General features: G+C 52.9%; 5 protein-coding genes across 5 annotated transcripts; 1 reads left to right on the top strand and 4 right to left on the bottom strand.

Moving 5' to 3' along the window:
* Nucleotides 1–78: 78 nt before the first annotated feature.
* P170DRAFT_475240 (phosphotransferase family protein) lies at nucleotides 79–1,437 on the bottom strand (the record flags this gene model as incomplete). Its single annotated transcript, XM_024853237.1, has 1 exon — nucleotides 79–1,437. One exon carries the CDS (start codon nucleotides 1,435–1,437, stop codon nucleotides 79–81), a length of 1,359 nt encoding a protein of 452 aa, XP_024704210.1.
* On the bottom strand, nucleotides 1,359–2,376 carry P170DRAFT_436583 (uncharacterized protein). The gene has a single exon (XM_024849182.1). The coding sequence runs from the start codon at nucleotides 2,167–2,169 to the stop codon at nucleotides 1,681–1,683; it is 489 nt and encodes a 162-aa protein (XP_024704209.1). The 5' UTR covers nucleotides 2,170–2,376; the 3' UTR covers nucleotides 1,359–1,680.
* A 172-nt stretch (nucleotides 2,377–2,548) lies between these two features.
* P170DRAFT_436581 (LamB/YcsF family protein) lies at nucleotides 2,549–3,640 on the bottom strand. Its single transcript, XM_024849181.1, has 2 exons — nucleotides 3,443–3,640; nucleotides 2,549–3,350 (listed from the first exon to the last, which is right to left on the bottom strand). The coding sequence occupies exons 1-2, from the start codon at nucleotides 3,491–3,493 to the stop codon at nucleotides 2,640–2,642; spliced, it is 762 nt and encodes a 253-aa protein (XP_024704208.1). The 5' UTR covers nucleotides 3,494–3,640; the 3' UTR covers nucleotides 2,549–2,639.
* Nucleotides 3,463–8,101, top strand: P170DRAFT_383300 (bifunctional urea carboxylase/allophanate hydrolase). The gene is made up of 7 exons (XM_024845637.1): nucleotides 3,463–4,008; nucleotides 4,093–4,212; nucleotides 4,261–4,534; nucleotides 4,588–5,308; nucleotides 5,368–6,668; nucleotides 6,724–6,877; nucleotides 6,944–8,101. The coding sequence occupies exons 1-7, from the start codon at nucleotides 3,938–3,940 to the stop codon at nucleotides 8,011–8,013; spliced, it is 3,711 nt and encodes a 1,236-aa protein (XP_024704207.1). The 5' UTR covers nucleotides 3,463–3,937; the 3' UTR covers nucleotides 8,014–8,101.
* Nucleotides 8,102–12,345, bottom strand: P170DRAFT_455718 (GTP-binding protein Obg/CgtA). The gene is made up of 4 exons (XM_024851562.1): nucleotides 12,120–12,345; nucleotides 10,602–11,981; nucleotides 10,008–10,023; nucleotides 8,102–9,971 (listed from the first exon to the last, which is right to left on the bottom strand). Exons 1-4 carry the CDS (start codon nucleotides 12,207–12,209, stop codon nucleotides 8,293–8,295), a joined length of 3,165 nt encoding a protein of 1,054 aa, XP_024704206.1. The 5' UTR covers nucleotides 12,210–12,345; the 3' UTR covers nucleotides 8,102–8,292.
* Nucleotides 12,346–14,374: the final 2,029 nt, after the last annotated feature.

Raw genomic sequence — 14,374 nt, 5'->3', positions numbered from 1 at the left:
ATATTAATGCCTGTATTCTAAGGCCAGAAAGGCCCCGTGACACATTGCGCAAGTCCAAAGAAAGACCCCTAGGACCATCTATAGATCGACCAGTTCGTCAATGCTGTAATAGGAAACCAGACCGCCCTCTGCCTGTTGTGCTTTATTCTCAATGAAGTTGCCGACGTCTACACGCTCTTCTGCACTGAGCAGATCTAGTCGATCCTCAATGGTTGTAAAATGACCAAAGAATCTTGGATCAATGAACTTCCAGTAGATCTCGTCAAACATGGAGCTATGCCGTGAAGCAAGACAAATCCAAACTAGCCCAGTTTCCAATGACTTCTCCATAACCGTCGATAGACGTCGGGATTCTGACAATGATCCGCCTTGGATCTTTCGTGCCTCACAATCTCGAAGTACTTCTAGAAAAGTACGAAATCTCGGCATAAAGCGCACCAAAAATGTATCGAGATCTGACTCCCAGACTTCCGGACGCTCCAGCGAGAGCCACCAAGGAGCAGCATATGTAAATTCAACTGGAGCGGCGTAAGTAAACTCCCAATCGACCACCCCAGTTACAACATGCTTATTCGCATCGACAAGAACATCGTCGGGGCCAAGGTCGTCGCAATAGAGCCGGAAAGGCCCACTGCAATGCTCCCGTGATATCTCACGCGATATCTTGCGAACAAGACAACGAGCAATATACTTCTTCCGGCAGTCGGCTTCGTTTGAAATTGCATCGTTACGTTGAAGTTCGAGATGATAGAAATGCTGCTGAGCGAGCTCTTCAAAATAGTCCGCTGCATTACTGAAATGCTGCCGCTTGAAGATACTGTGTGGAATATTGGAGAATTGAGCAAGCCGGTTCATGTTGAAGGTAAGGGGACGCTTTGACACGGTCCAATTCCCCGACTCATCCTGTTTGATAGCTCCAATATACGGAAATTCAGGCTTCGACAGCTCCAGCAGTATTTCAGCCATGCTCAAATAAGCTCTCCTCAAGACAGATGTCGGGATACTCGGTTTCAATGTGGCTGTCTCTTGTGACGGGTCTCTGAGGTATCCACTCAACCAATTTCCTTCGATAAAAGACATGACAATGTACGGACCGGCTGCACACTTGCCATGTCCCAAGACCTTGGGTACAGGGATCGCTGTATGTTGAGCAAGGTAGGTCAACACTGCGACCTCATCCTCAACCTTTTCGTTGCGCGCAATGACCCGCCCAAGGGCCGTAAATCGCACCACGACACGATGGCCATCATCGTAGGTGACTCGATAGCACACATTAAAAGCGCCATTTGGAAGCCGCGAGGCGGTTACGGGCGTACCAGGATAATGCTGGGAAGCAAGCCTGCCTGCCAAATTCTCCGGTGCATTCCTGAGTAGATTCTGTATCCACACCTGGAAGACTCGATCTGACTGCTCTTTTGCGAGATGATCGGTGTCCATTTCGTATGTACTGCGCAGACGGCGTGTAGGAACAAGAGTTATGCGATCGGTGAGTCTGGGGCAGCTCTCGCCCGTACATGACCTTGGGTAGCGACCGGGGATAGTCTTCCAACTTACGCTATTAGAGGTAGTGTGTGCTCTTTTGGTCTAGCGCCATAAATACTTCTGCATCGCCAAGCGTGGCTCTATAGTTGCGGTCTTCGACTGCTCGTTTCGTTTCGCCTCCTGAAGTGAAGGAGCGCGCTATGCTACGGGCTCTCCTTTGGTTAGAATATCAACCTGGTCCTGTAGAAATCTCAAGGCGGCACTCGTTTCCTCCCCTTTCTCAAGAAGGTACTTTGAGCCACCGGCGCTGAATTCAATCCTGCCAACCTCAGGCGCCAATGCAATCCGCCACGCCAGTAAAAACCCCGCCACGTTCCAAGCGACCTCCTCAGAAGCAGTTGGAAAATTAGAGGCATAGTAGTCTTGAGTCTTCTCGCGTCTTTCTTTGAAGTTATGGGTGTACGTGTCCACCCACACATCGTACAATTCCAAGACCGATGGAGGGAATGTCGAGAGTACTTCTTCGGCGTCCAACACAGAGACCCCCTCCTCAGGCCTAACATCCTCGGGATCTCGCCAGATAAAATCCGTACCATGATCAGCAAAGATACGATAATGCCGGGGAGGCTCCGTAGATGTAGAAAGCTTGTTCAAAAGAGATGGCACGGACGGCTCATGAGTCGACATTTCGACCATCGTTGGTTTTGACTGCTCTTCCAGGGCATTTGTGATTTTCAAAACAAAGTCAAAGTTGGTTTCCACCAGAACAGAGGCTTTGTCGGACTCCGGAAGAGGCTCTTCAGCCAGGCTACGCCATGCATCGCCAAGGTTGCTGATCGACTTGATGTATCTTTGAGACTGCGATTGTCTGCAAAAGACCGCCAGGGGGTGGAGAAGGCCGGAAGTCATGGCTGTAGGTAGAAAAGCAATAGAGTAGAATAGAAGGATTCCCGACTAAACTTCCAGATCACCCCGCAGGTTGACTAATCCCGCCGGGACCGTCTCGCGATCTGTGGACGGTGGACGGTCTTCACTCTTCCCTCGGCATCTTCTCCAACTCGAGTTACTCTGCATCATCATTGTAGGGATGGACTCGCAGGCTTGATGAATGCCATTCGATATCTATCTTATTTACACAACCATGTTCAGAAATGTAGCTATTTTCCATGTTTCTTGTTGAACTCGTCCGCCACCCTTCGTGTCGTGGTGATGATGTCGACGCAACCCGGAGAATCGGAGTGACAACAGATGGACAAGGGATAATTCTTCAGCGGTAGCTGGACGACGCTTCCGTCGGTTGCCGTAACCGACTGCTCCTCGATCTGCTGCCGTACGTGTTTTTCTAGATCGCCAAGGTCCCAGGGCTTCTTCTTTCGGTCGATCACCAGCATGCCTCGTGAATCATATTTGACGTCACCGTATAGCTCCGCCCAGAATTCTATGCCCAGGTCCGTGGCCGCCTTTTCCATTTGGGTTCCGGCCAGTCCGAAAACTGGCACGCCTTTGGGAATTCCCTGCATCACGGCTTTGGCCACCTCATAGTCGCGACACATCATCCCGTACAGCACCCCATGGGGCTTGACGTGATTGAGAGGAACATTCTCACGATCCAGGAAGCCCTGGAGAGCTCCGACCTGGTAGATGGTCATCGCGGTGAGCTCCTCGGGCGAGAGTTTCATCTCCCGTCGCCCGAAACCTTGGAGATCCGGTAGTCCGGGATGAGCCCCCATCCGAACATTGTGGGCTTTACAGTTCCGGACGGTCTCCATCATGATCAATGGATCGCCACCGTGGAACCCACAGGCAATGTTTGCGATGTCGATCATGGGGAGAAGCTCCAGGTCGGGGCCACACGCCCAATTGCCATACTGCGACCGGTGTTAGTCGTGCCGGTCTTCGAGAGAACGTCATCCACGAGGAAGTTCTCTTCTAGAAGAAGGGGGGGAAAGGAGATACTTACGGCTTCTCCCATGTCGCAATTGAGCAATGCCTTTTGCTGTATCGGCGCCATTGTAGTTCTCCGGGGTGTGTCGCGAATGGAACCGAAAGCCAACTATTCTGGGACTAAATCAAATAATGAGCGGGAAGGACAGGCCGATAAATTGTGATATGAGGGAAATCAAATGGTATAGATCAATCCCTGCACACAGACAACTGTGAAGAAGTAGGTTGAGGAGGGGTTGTGTCTCTTATCAAGAGTTTGGGTCTGTGACTCCGCAACTCCAAAGTCTCCAACTGCAGATCACCGCTTGCAACCCCAAGCCGAACCCTCCGAACCGACTTATCGACAACGCTTGATTCGTACCACAGATATGGAGGAAAGCTCCGTCATTGGATCAAAGCACCGAGAGCCTATATCATTCAAGACGAGGCAAGGTTGTATCGTCTATTTAACAGGCAAGACTGTCCAATCTGTCGAACACGGCAATGCTCCCCACTACGTCGCCTATTCATAATGGGAGCCCTTAAAACGCTATTAATCGCCAACCGGGGCGAAATTGCGGTTAGAATCTTGAAAACAGCGAAGTAAGAGAACCTCTATGCTGTGTTATCTATGATCTTGTTATCCGACAGCTTCCGTGTTCAGCGACCGCTAACCATCAGCTCCAGAACGTTGAATATTCGAACCATTGCTGTCTACACCGAACCTGATGCAGCTTCCACTCATGTCCACCTAGCAGACAAGGCAGTTCTTCTCTCCGGCTCGCCTTCGAAGGCGTACATCGACGGGTGAGTTTCCTCAGAGCGCAATCGCATATCAGTGCTGACCCGGCCAAGTGATCAAATCATCGAAATCGCCAAACAAAATCATGTGGACGCGATTATTCCAGGCTATGGATTCCTGTCGGAGAATTCAGACTTTGCCCGAGCTGCAGCTGCGGCTGGCATGGTTTTCGCTGGTCCTTCGCCTGAGAGCATTGAGGCATTCGGTCTTAAACACACCGCACGCGACCTTGCCACAAAGGCCGGGGTACCCATTGTACCTGGCTCACAAGGTCTAGTGACAAGTGAGGATGAAGCGGTGACAATATCAAAGAATCTAGGCTTCCCGGTAGACTATCCGATCGCGGCAGCTGAGATTCAACGAGGCTAACTGTATCACAGGTCATGCTAAAAGCTACGGCTGGTGGAGGTGGAATGGGTCTGCTGACCTGCAACACCGAGAAAGAGGTTCGCGAGTCTTTTGCTACCGTCAGATCTCGAGGAGAGGCTCTATTTAAGAACGCCGGAATGTTCATTGAGCGTTATTACCCCTCAAGCCATCACATCGAAGTTCAGGTCTTTGGCAACGGCAACGGCAAAGCTATCGCTATTGGTGAGCGTGAATGCTCGATTCAAAGACGCCACCAGAAAGTGATTGAAGAATGCCCAAGTCCCTTCGTGACCCGCAACCCCAGTCTGAGGCAGAAGCTGTGTGATGCCGCAGTCAGTCTAGCAGAATCAATTGAGTACGGCTCAGCTGGGACAGTGGAGTACCTTGTTGATGACGAAACCGGCGCGTTCTTCTTCCTCGAGATGAACACTCGTCTGCAGGTCGAGCATGGGATCACAGAGCTATGTTATGGGGTCGACCTGGTAGAGCTCATGTTGAAGCAGGCGGAGGCTCAGCTTTCGGGCAACAGAGGTCTAGAGGCAAAATTCCTTGCTGGGATTCCCGTGAATGCCCCGTCAGGTGCAGCTATCGAGGCCAGAGTCTATGCCGAAAACCCGGTCAGAGATTTCGTCCCATGCCCTGGAACTCTACAGAGTGTTGAATGGAAAGAGCTTCCAGGAGCTCGGATCGATACATGGGTTTACAGGGGGGTGAAGATATCGGCGAACTACGGTATGTTGGCAGCGAAAATATCAAACTATATCAAGAGACCTAACTAACAACATCAACAGACCCGCTGCTTGCAAAAGTCATGTTTCATGCACCAGACCGACAGCAGGCAATTGAGGGAATGAGGAAAACCTTACTTGAATCGCGCATCTGCGGTCCCCCAACGAATCTGGAGTTCTTGGCTGAAATACTTGCTGCCGAGAAATTTGTCTCTGGAAACACACTGACAAAGTTCCTGGAGACTTTCGAGTATAATTTATCAGCTATTGATGTTGTCTCGGGCGGTGCCTATACACTTATCGAAGATTGGCCTGGTCGCCCGACCTTGGGACGAGGCTTCTGTCATTCCGGACCGATGGATCCATTCGCATTTCGCATTGCAAACGCCCTTGTTGGCAACTCAGCTGAAGTTGAGGCGTTGGAAATCACACTGAGTGGGCCCGAGTTGCGATTCCTAGGGCCATCGATTGTTTCTATCTGCGGTGCATCGGTTGAAGCCACACTGGATGACAAGCCTATCCGAATGTGGTCAAGAATTCAAGTTGCGGCGGGACAACGCTTGAAAATCGGAAAGACCACCGGAAATGGCTGCAGAGCCTATCTTGCCATATTTGGGGGTTTCTTGAACGTTGCCCAATGGTTCGGATCCAAGTCCACTTCGCCAATGGTTGGCGTAGGAGGCTACCAGGGTCGACAGCTTGCGCCTGGAGACCTTCTGTCCATCACGAGTAATATCCCAGAGATTCGCGGTGAGCTTTCTGTCCCAGAGCATCTCATTCCCAAATACCCAGACAGCTGGGAGATCATGGCTATGCCGGGGCCATACGACGAGGGTTATCTGACCCCGGAGAGTATTGACATGTTGTACGAAACGGACTGGAAAATCTCCCACAACGCAGCCAGAGGTGGTATTCGCCTGATTGGCCCGAAACCCAAATGGGCTCGTTCTGACGGAGGAGAGGGTGGTGCACATCCATCCAATTTGATTGAATATGGCTATGCGATAGGATCCCTCAACTGGACGGGCGACGACCCTGTGATTTTCCCTCAAGATGGCCCAGACTTTGGTGGCTTCATTACCAGCCACACGATCGTAAAGGCCGACCTTTGGAAATTGGGACAAGTCAAAGCTGGTGATACTCTGAAATATAGGGCCGTTTCGTTGGCAGATGCGGTGGCAGCTCGCAACGAGAAGGAGAATTTCATCTCTCAGGTTGAAGAGGGTTGCCGTAAAGGGAATCTTAGCGGCGTCACACCAGTCACAGATGACCTCCCTCCAGCATTAACGGCGAAGACTCGTGGGTCTGGCCTGGTTCACCAGGTCAAGGAGGAAGGAAGCCAGCCACTGGTATCATATCGACAGGTACGTCAACCCCCAAACCTAACCAAAACAAATGGCTAATATCCAACCCATCCAGGCGGGAGATGACTATATGCTGATTGATTACGGCCATGGGTCTTTCGACCTGAACCACCGCTGCAGAGTGACATCTCTCAAGAAGATGCTCAACGAAGGCAAGGGAGACATAACATTCTCCAACGGACTAATCTCAATGGTCGGATGTGGCAACTGTAAGAACCACCCTCTTCACACCTAACCCCCGAGCCAATACAACCAACATCCACTAACAACCCCAGCCCTAATGCTCTACTACGACGGCACGAAGATCCCCCAGAAGAAACTCCTCAGCTACCTCACCGACCTAGAAGCCCAACTCGGCGACCTCAGCCAAGCCAAAATGCCCAGCCGACTCTTCAAGCTCCCGCTGACCTTCGAAAGCCAGCGCCAAAAAGACGCTCTGAGCCGATACATGGAGACGCAGCGGCCCTACGCCTCCTACCTCCCCGACAACATGGACTTCGTGGCCAAAAACAACGCCTTCACCAAGGAAGAGTTCGAGAACATCTACCTCACCGCCAGCCTCATGGTCGTCTCGGTCGGCTTCTTCACAGCCCTCCCGCTCTCCCTCCCCGTCGACCCGCGCCAGCGCATGAACTGCCCCAAAATGAACCCCAGCCGCGTCTACACCCCCGCCGGCTCCGTCTCCTGGGGCGGCAGCTGCATGGCGCTGTACAACGTCGACTCGCCCGGCGGGTACCAGATGACGGGGATGACGATCCCGGGCGTCGACATCCTCGGCTCGAAGCGCGGCTACAGCGCCGACCGGCCCTGGCTGTTCGAGGAATTCGACCAGATCACGTTCTTCCGCGTCTCGGAGGACGAGTACGAGGAGCAGCTGGCGCTCTTCAACAGCGGCCGCTACCAGTACCAATGGGAAGACGTGGTCTTCGACATGGCCGAGCATAACCGGCTGCTGCGCGACACGGCAGACGAGGTGCGGGCCATCCGGAAGCGCCAGCGCCAGGCGCAGACGGAGATGGATCAGTTGGAGTCGGAGCTGCTAGAGCGGTGGGCGCAGCAGAAGGCCGAGAAGGGGGTCCCCGTGGACGAGATCGAGAGTCTGCTGAAGGACCCGAGCGTGCAGCGCATCGACGCGCCGCTGAACGCGAACGTGTGGAAGGTCGAGGTCAAGCAGGGCGATCGGGTCGAGGAGAACCAGGCCGTGGTGATTCTGGAGGCGATGAAGTTGGAGATCGCGGTGCGGGCGGAGCTGCCGGTCGTGGGGACCTCGGTGGAGAAGATCCTGGTGCAGCCGGGGGATTCGATCGAGGCTGGGAAGCCGTTGGTGTTGGTGAGGAAGGAGTAGAGGCTTTGGGTATTGACACTGGGACTGGCGCTGGGGGTATTCAACGGATATCTAGTTACTGTACAATTTTATTTGCTATATCGTTTACCCGGGATGCTTAACTACGTAGGATTTCATGTAGAAAACGCCTCTCGCAATAATAATTAGCATCGAGTTGAAAACATGCCATAGTCTGCTAAACCAGGGGTATTGTATCAATCAATCATTATCTCATGAAAATCAGAGGCAGATCTTGGATCAACAAGACATGAAAGAGATGGAATAGAGGGAACGATGCATCTATCCCCACCAAAAGCTCACGCTCACGCCAGCCTTCAAGCCGCGAACATAATGCCACCATCCCACGGGGATATAGAGACTTTCTCCCTCTCTCAGGACGGTCTCGAAATACTCCGCCTGAAGGAATCCGGGCCACATGGCGTCCCACTGGTCGGATTCCGCGGGGGAGAGCTCGATGGCGGCCAGATCGACCTGGGAGGTGTTGGACATGTCAATGAGCTGCGGTTGCTGCTCGTTGCCGCTTTCTGCATGCCGGGAATGCGATGGAATCGGGCTCGAGCGGTCGTCTCTAGCTTCTGGTGGTGAAGACTCGTTGACAGATTCCATGCCCTTGGGATGGATCTGCGAGGCCGGGGTATGTGGCGAGTAGAGACGGATGTACTTGGTTCCGGCGACCTGGACGAGAATGTTATGGTATGGGTCGTGATGGAGAGGGGAGATGGTCCACGAGGGGCCGATCCAGGTATTGATGATCGGGTCGCTGGGGAGACCTAGCTCCGAGAATGAATGATGCGATGAGTTGTCGGTGTCGCGTCGTCCATGGTCGGAGGTGGTGGACATGGTTTCGAAATCGGTGTCCTTGGTCTGTTTGTCCTGCTCGCGGCGCTTCTTCAGGTACACCGGGGTACCGGGTTCCGGGCCGGGAGGATCGATGTAACAGTAGTCGGGGATGGAGATGTCTTTGCGCAGGGCGGGGATTTGGGAGAGCAGGTCATGCTGTGCCATGTAGCCGGTCTGGGGTCCCTCGTCGCCGTTGTCATCGTCGGCGCCACCCTCGCGCCAGATATATCGATCGACGAACTCGCCAAACTCCATGATCCGCTGACCCCATCCTTCGTCGGTGTATGATCGTCCGATTTCCACAGGCACCAGCCTTCGACCGCCGAGTGTTCGCCCAAACCAGTAGTCCCGCGAAGCCCACGGACGCGTCGACATCGCGGGCCAGTGGTCCACCGCGTCGGTGATCACCAGGGGAGTACGGACGGAATGGATGTGATGTTCGATGGCGCTGAAGGACGGGGCCGACACGCGAGCAACGGGATGCTTTATCTGAGGCGCTGGGATCGAGTCCGGAGGGAAGAGAGGAGGGGAGAGCTTTCTGCGCTTCGCGGCGGGGCGTTGAGCTTCGGAGCGATAATCGTCGTCGGGGACGTCGGGGTCGTCTGCTGTAGCCGCACTGTTGGTGTTTGACGAAGAGGTCGCATTCTGCAGAGCATCGAGGAGGGACTCGGTGAGTGTTTCACGCATCGGAGCACCGGTCATGATCAACGCTTTGTCGAGGGTGTGTATTACCGGCGAGAGCCACGGGGAAGCCGAGTCCACCACGAGGCCTGGCTCGCTGCCGGTGTCTTGTATTTTATTCAGGTCATCGATCAAACGAGACAGCCACGAAACGTGGCCATTCACGCCGTTGGAGGCTCTCTGGCGCAATAAGCCACATTCACTGCAGATCTGAAGACAAGCCTTGACGATACTCGCGTCAGTGTAGAGACGCCGCCAGCAGGTCTCGACATCCTTGAAGGGGAAAACGCGTAGTTTCGAGTCTGCAATTTCGAGTGCCTTGTCGGGGGAGTTGAGCACGAGATCTCGATAGGCGTCAAGATCATGGTTGAGGCATTGGAGAATGGGGTCGTCAGAGGCGGGCTCGGCGATAGTGGAGAGCGCGAGGGCGATGACCCCTGGGAGCAGAACCATAATTCTAGAGTGCAGGGGACATGGAGAACGAGCCTTCTAATAGGAAGATTCGTAGGAGAAATGGTACGCAGGTAACAATAAGCGAGAAAGTCACGTTTGGTCAGGGGGATTTCATGGTGTTTTTGTTGATTCTTTGTCTCGCGCTTTTTATTTTTTATTTTTTCCTTCACGACGTCATGCCGGATTCATGTGATTCACAGTCAACAACAGTGGATATATTCACCATGAATGGATTCTTATTTCCCATTTATTTATTCATGTCAAGTGAATCATTTTTAATAAGATTAACCATCACTTGTTTCTCACGGAACATTCACCCCTGTGTGATTCAACTCAATGAATAGATGAGCACGATAAGGAAGATTATGGAAGAAACTGGAATGTAGTTCGTAATATTATACACTGCTCGTCAAACCCCCAATCCACATCAAGGGTGGTTGACAGGTCCTTTATAAATACAGATCATGGTGCTATATAGATAAGACGTAGGTTGCGAGTGCCAATTGGCAATCCCATTGTAGTCCTCGGTCGAAAACAAGCCCGTTCTCAAACACGAAAGGCTGGCCATCAGATCAATCCAGAAACTCCATCACGAGCTTGGGAAGTTGGCTAACGCCCTCTCCTCTCATAGCACTGACCGGAACGGCACAGACCTTCTCCTTCCATCCGTCGGGGTGTCCGCCCGGGTGCTCAGCTTCGCCTTTCTCGACAGCGCCGAGGTATTCGCGCAGCTTCTTGAATTGCTCTTGCGTCTCCGGGAGATCGGCCTTGGTGGCCACGACAAACCACGGCTTGGTGTGAATTGGAGGAAGGGACAGCTCCGGAAGGTTGCTCTTGCTGCTGAGCGGCTGATGTTCTTCAGGGTGTAGTTCGGGTAGGCCGGTAGCTGGCGGGACCCAGGCCAAAGGATCCTCTTCGTCGTCTTGGGAGGCTGGTTCCATGTCGCGCAGCCGCTCGTATTCTCCCAGCTCGCGCCAGAGCTTCTGGAGTCCCTCCACGGGGTCCCCGGCGCTGAGGTCGACCACGAAGGCAAGAATACCAGCCCGCTCGATGTGTCGGAGGAAACCCAGACCCAGGCCGCGATCAAGGTGGGCGCCTTCAATCAGGCCCGGAATGTCTGCGATGGTAAAGTTTGTCCGCGGAGCTTTGCCCTTGGTCTCGACCAGCGGTCGTCCCTTGTGGTCGTCGATGACCACGGTGCCGATGTTCGGAGACAGGGTGGTGAATTCCCAGTTTCCGATCCGCGTGCGACTATTGGTCAAGGAGCGCAGCAGCGTGCTTTTTCCGGCGTTGGGCTTTCCAACCAATCCCACGTCTGCAAGCAGTTTCAATTCGAATTCCAGCTCCAGACGCTTCCCACCCTCACCCCTGGACGCAAAGTTGGGCCGGGTGATGGAACGCGAGATCCAGTGCGGATTGCCCAACCCCCCGGCCCCGCCCGCAGCCAGCAGAATGGGCTTGTCCATGTGGTGGGAGAGGTCGAGGTGGATGGGGGCCTTCGGCTCCAGCGAGGCGATATGCTGTCGGCGCGGCGGGTTCTTTGGAAACACGGTGGTCAGGAAATCAGACGGTTTGGCGCCAGGGTAAAGCACCCAGCGGCCGTGGCGTGCGGAGGGGAGCCCAATCTCGTCGAGCTCGTCCTCCACCTCCATGCCCATCTTGCGCTGTTTCAGCCGTCGCTCCTCCTCGGCCACAGGGTCGTACCGATCCACCTCACGCACGACCGTCCCGACAGGGACCTGTATCAGCACGTCCTCGCCCCGCTTGCCACCTTTGCTCTTGCCCTGTCCATTCCTGCCACGACTGGCCTTGATGATACCCCGGCGGGCCAGCTTGTGCAGGCTGGTCATACCCTCGACGGCCTGGATATAGACACTCCCGCCGCTGCCGCCGTCACCGCCGTTCGGTGGGCCCTCCTCGATGTATTTTTCGCGGAGGTACGAGACGCACCCGTTGCCGCCGGATCCTGCGTATATAACCGAGCGACATTTATCCTGGAAGATGAATCGGGAATAGTCGTCGGCCGGGGGGTTGAGGTGCGACAGTTCGGGATCATGGTTGGCACTGGGACGAGGTGCCCCTGGTTCCGTCGTGTCCGTCTGTGAGCTGTACAAGCGACATGCTTGAAGTACCCTGTTCGGCCTATTTCCGATCGAGCGAGGGACAGAAGAACGTTGTAGGAGAGAAAATGAGAGCAGCAGGCCGGATCTTTGGGTCGTCATTCTGTCGGAACGTATTAGGAATCACTCATCCTGGGGTGGATTATCCTATGTATGGGGGTTAGAGAGTTTATTGCAAATATGAGTGTATCACCATCTTCCTTGGAATTCGTCAAGAAGAGCTGGTGGGTGAGTGATGCAATGGCCGACAATCCAGAGCTGGCAGACGTTGCAGCCTTATCGCGGCGCCAAACCGTGCTGCACGTGACCTTATCAGCACATGACATTAATGCCTCAGGCATACAGCAGCGCATCGCCGTTGAGTCCAGGTTGGATTGAAATTTTATTTCCTTTGCAGAAGTACAGAATAAAAGCGTATAGATGAAGTCATATAGCTCTATCTATGTTCTATCTCATGGCCAGAATACAATGTCACTGTCTATCACTGATGCCATGCATATTCTCATCTCAGCGCATATAGTACCGTTACAAAATATATCACAGCTATAGTACTCAATTGAGTGCACACGAATGCATGCGCTTAAGGCGTCTAGAAATAAAGCATCAACTAAATGCTACAACAGGAGACAAACAATGGACAGTTTTAGTATGAGCTAGATCAAACCACATTGAAATATACACCCTAGCCTAGCCCTAAGACCTTTTACCAGACCTCGAAGGCTAAGTTATGAATTCTACAATAGAAATCGATACCCATAGAACCTTGCTTAACCATCGCATTCTGACGAATGATAGACCCACTATGTGTGACTTCTAGAAACAACCAGCCGGCCTTGCAATGGCACAATTTGAATCTTACCTTGGCTACCCCCGATGTATTATCGCCAGATGCTCCACAGAGCCCAGCCGAACTTGACATTATCACCTCAAAGCTTCTCGTAGAAGCTCGCAACCAATCAAGGCATTAGCAACAAGTTGGAAACCTTTCATTGGCCCCGCTAAATAAAAGCCGGAAACTGACAGTTGACAGCACGGCTTCCCAAGCTTTCTCCGGCCATTCTCTCCGATAGCGTTGTTTCATGAGTCATAGAAAACCATGATGTGAGGCTGCGATGCATGCCCAGGCCTCTTGGCAAGTCACCCATGTCGAACAGTCGTAATCACGATGGATTTGGAATGGGGCCCTCTCATGCAGACAAAGAACTACGGCAGGCCGAACTGTATGAGTCCGAATTCAGCGATCGCCGACGACCGTTGATAGGGGGTTATGCGTGGAATGACTCGGTTGCCAGGGAATCCAGAAGGGTAGATCCTGTTGAACGAGATATGGCTTTGAGCGATGCAGCCTATTATCGGCCCTGATCCATGCCGGATAGAGCAACCGATTCCCGCGCCGGATTGCAGATCGCGCCCTCTTCCAGAACAAAGCAGGGCGGACAAGGAGAGGTTGTTCAGGGAAACTACATCGCGATATGCAACCCAGGCTGCCCGAGAGAGACCGAATGCAAGATGTCAATCCGACAGAAAAAGCAGCCAATCCCGGCGTGGTTTATTTTCCAGTACCATAGACCGGAGCGGCAGATCCCCGTCTGACCTTATAAGGACCAAGGCTCTGGCATACCGCGTGGGGGTTTGTCCAATCACGCATCAGCTGCAAGGTGTCGTGGCAGCACAGGAGCTTCTTTGAAGATCATCGATGTCCGGATGAGGGCGATGCTGACGAGCGTACTGCATATCCGGTTTGGAAAAGCGGTGATCAGGATTCATGGGGGAGTAAGTGAGGCTTCGAATAATATTCCGAGCACTCAGGCGGTCACTGAGATTTCTTGGTTGAACGATTTCCTTGTTTTTTTTTTTCTCCTTTTAATTTTTGCTAACACCGTTCAGCCTTCCGGGCAGCTCGGAAATCCGTGCTCTCCAGGGACATGCATGATAAGTGAACCGAGTGCTTCATTCGATGTCATCTAACAAATCCTTATTAGCAAACTTCCTTTGTGATATTCTAGCATTCAACACCGACTAGACCGGAAAAAAGAAAAGAAAAAAAAAATACAAGCGGACCGTATTTCAAAATGATCTGATAGAGCCTGCACCTCGGCAAGGAAGGTAGAAGTACAGCTTCATCTTTCGACCGACTAAGGATTGCAAAGTAGCCCGAAGCTACAGAAAACGGAAACGGAAGCATGCGCCATACCCGCACACAATGTCAATGTGTTTTTTTTTTTTTTATCTTACTTTTTCTCTCTCTCTCGATCTCGCAAGCCGGT

The sequence above is a fragment of the Aspergillus steynii genome (genome assembly GCF_002849105.1).
Source record: "Aspergillus steynii IBT 23096 chromosome Unknown P170scaffold_4, whole genome shotgun sequence".
Classification (NCBI taxonomy): domain Eukaryota; kingdom Fungi; phylum Ascomycota; class Eurotiomycetes; order Eurotiales; family Aspergillaceae; genus Aspergillus; species Aspergillus steynii.
The sequence above is the reverse complement of the archived record's forward strand: the minus strand, read 5'-3'. Positions and strand labels throughout refer to the sequence as shown.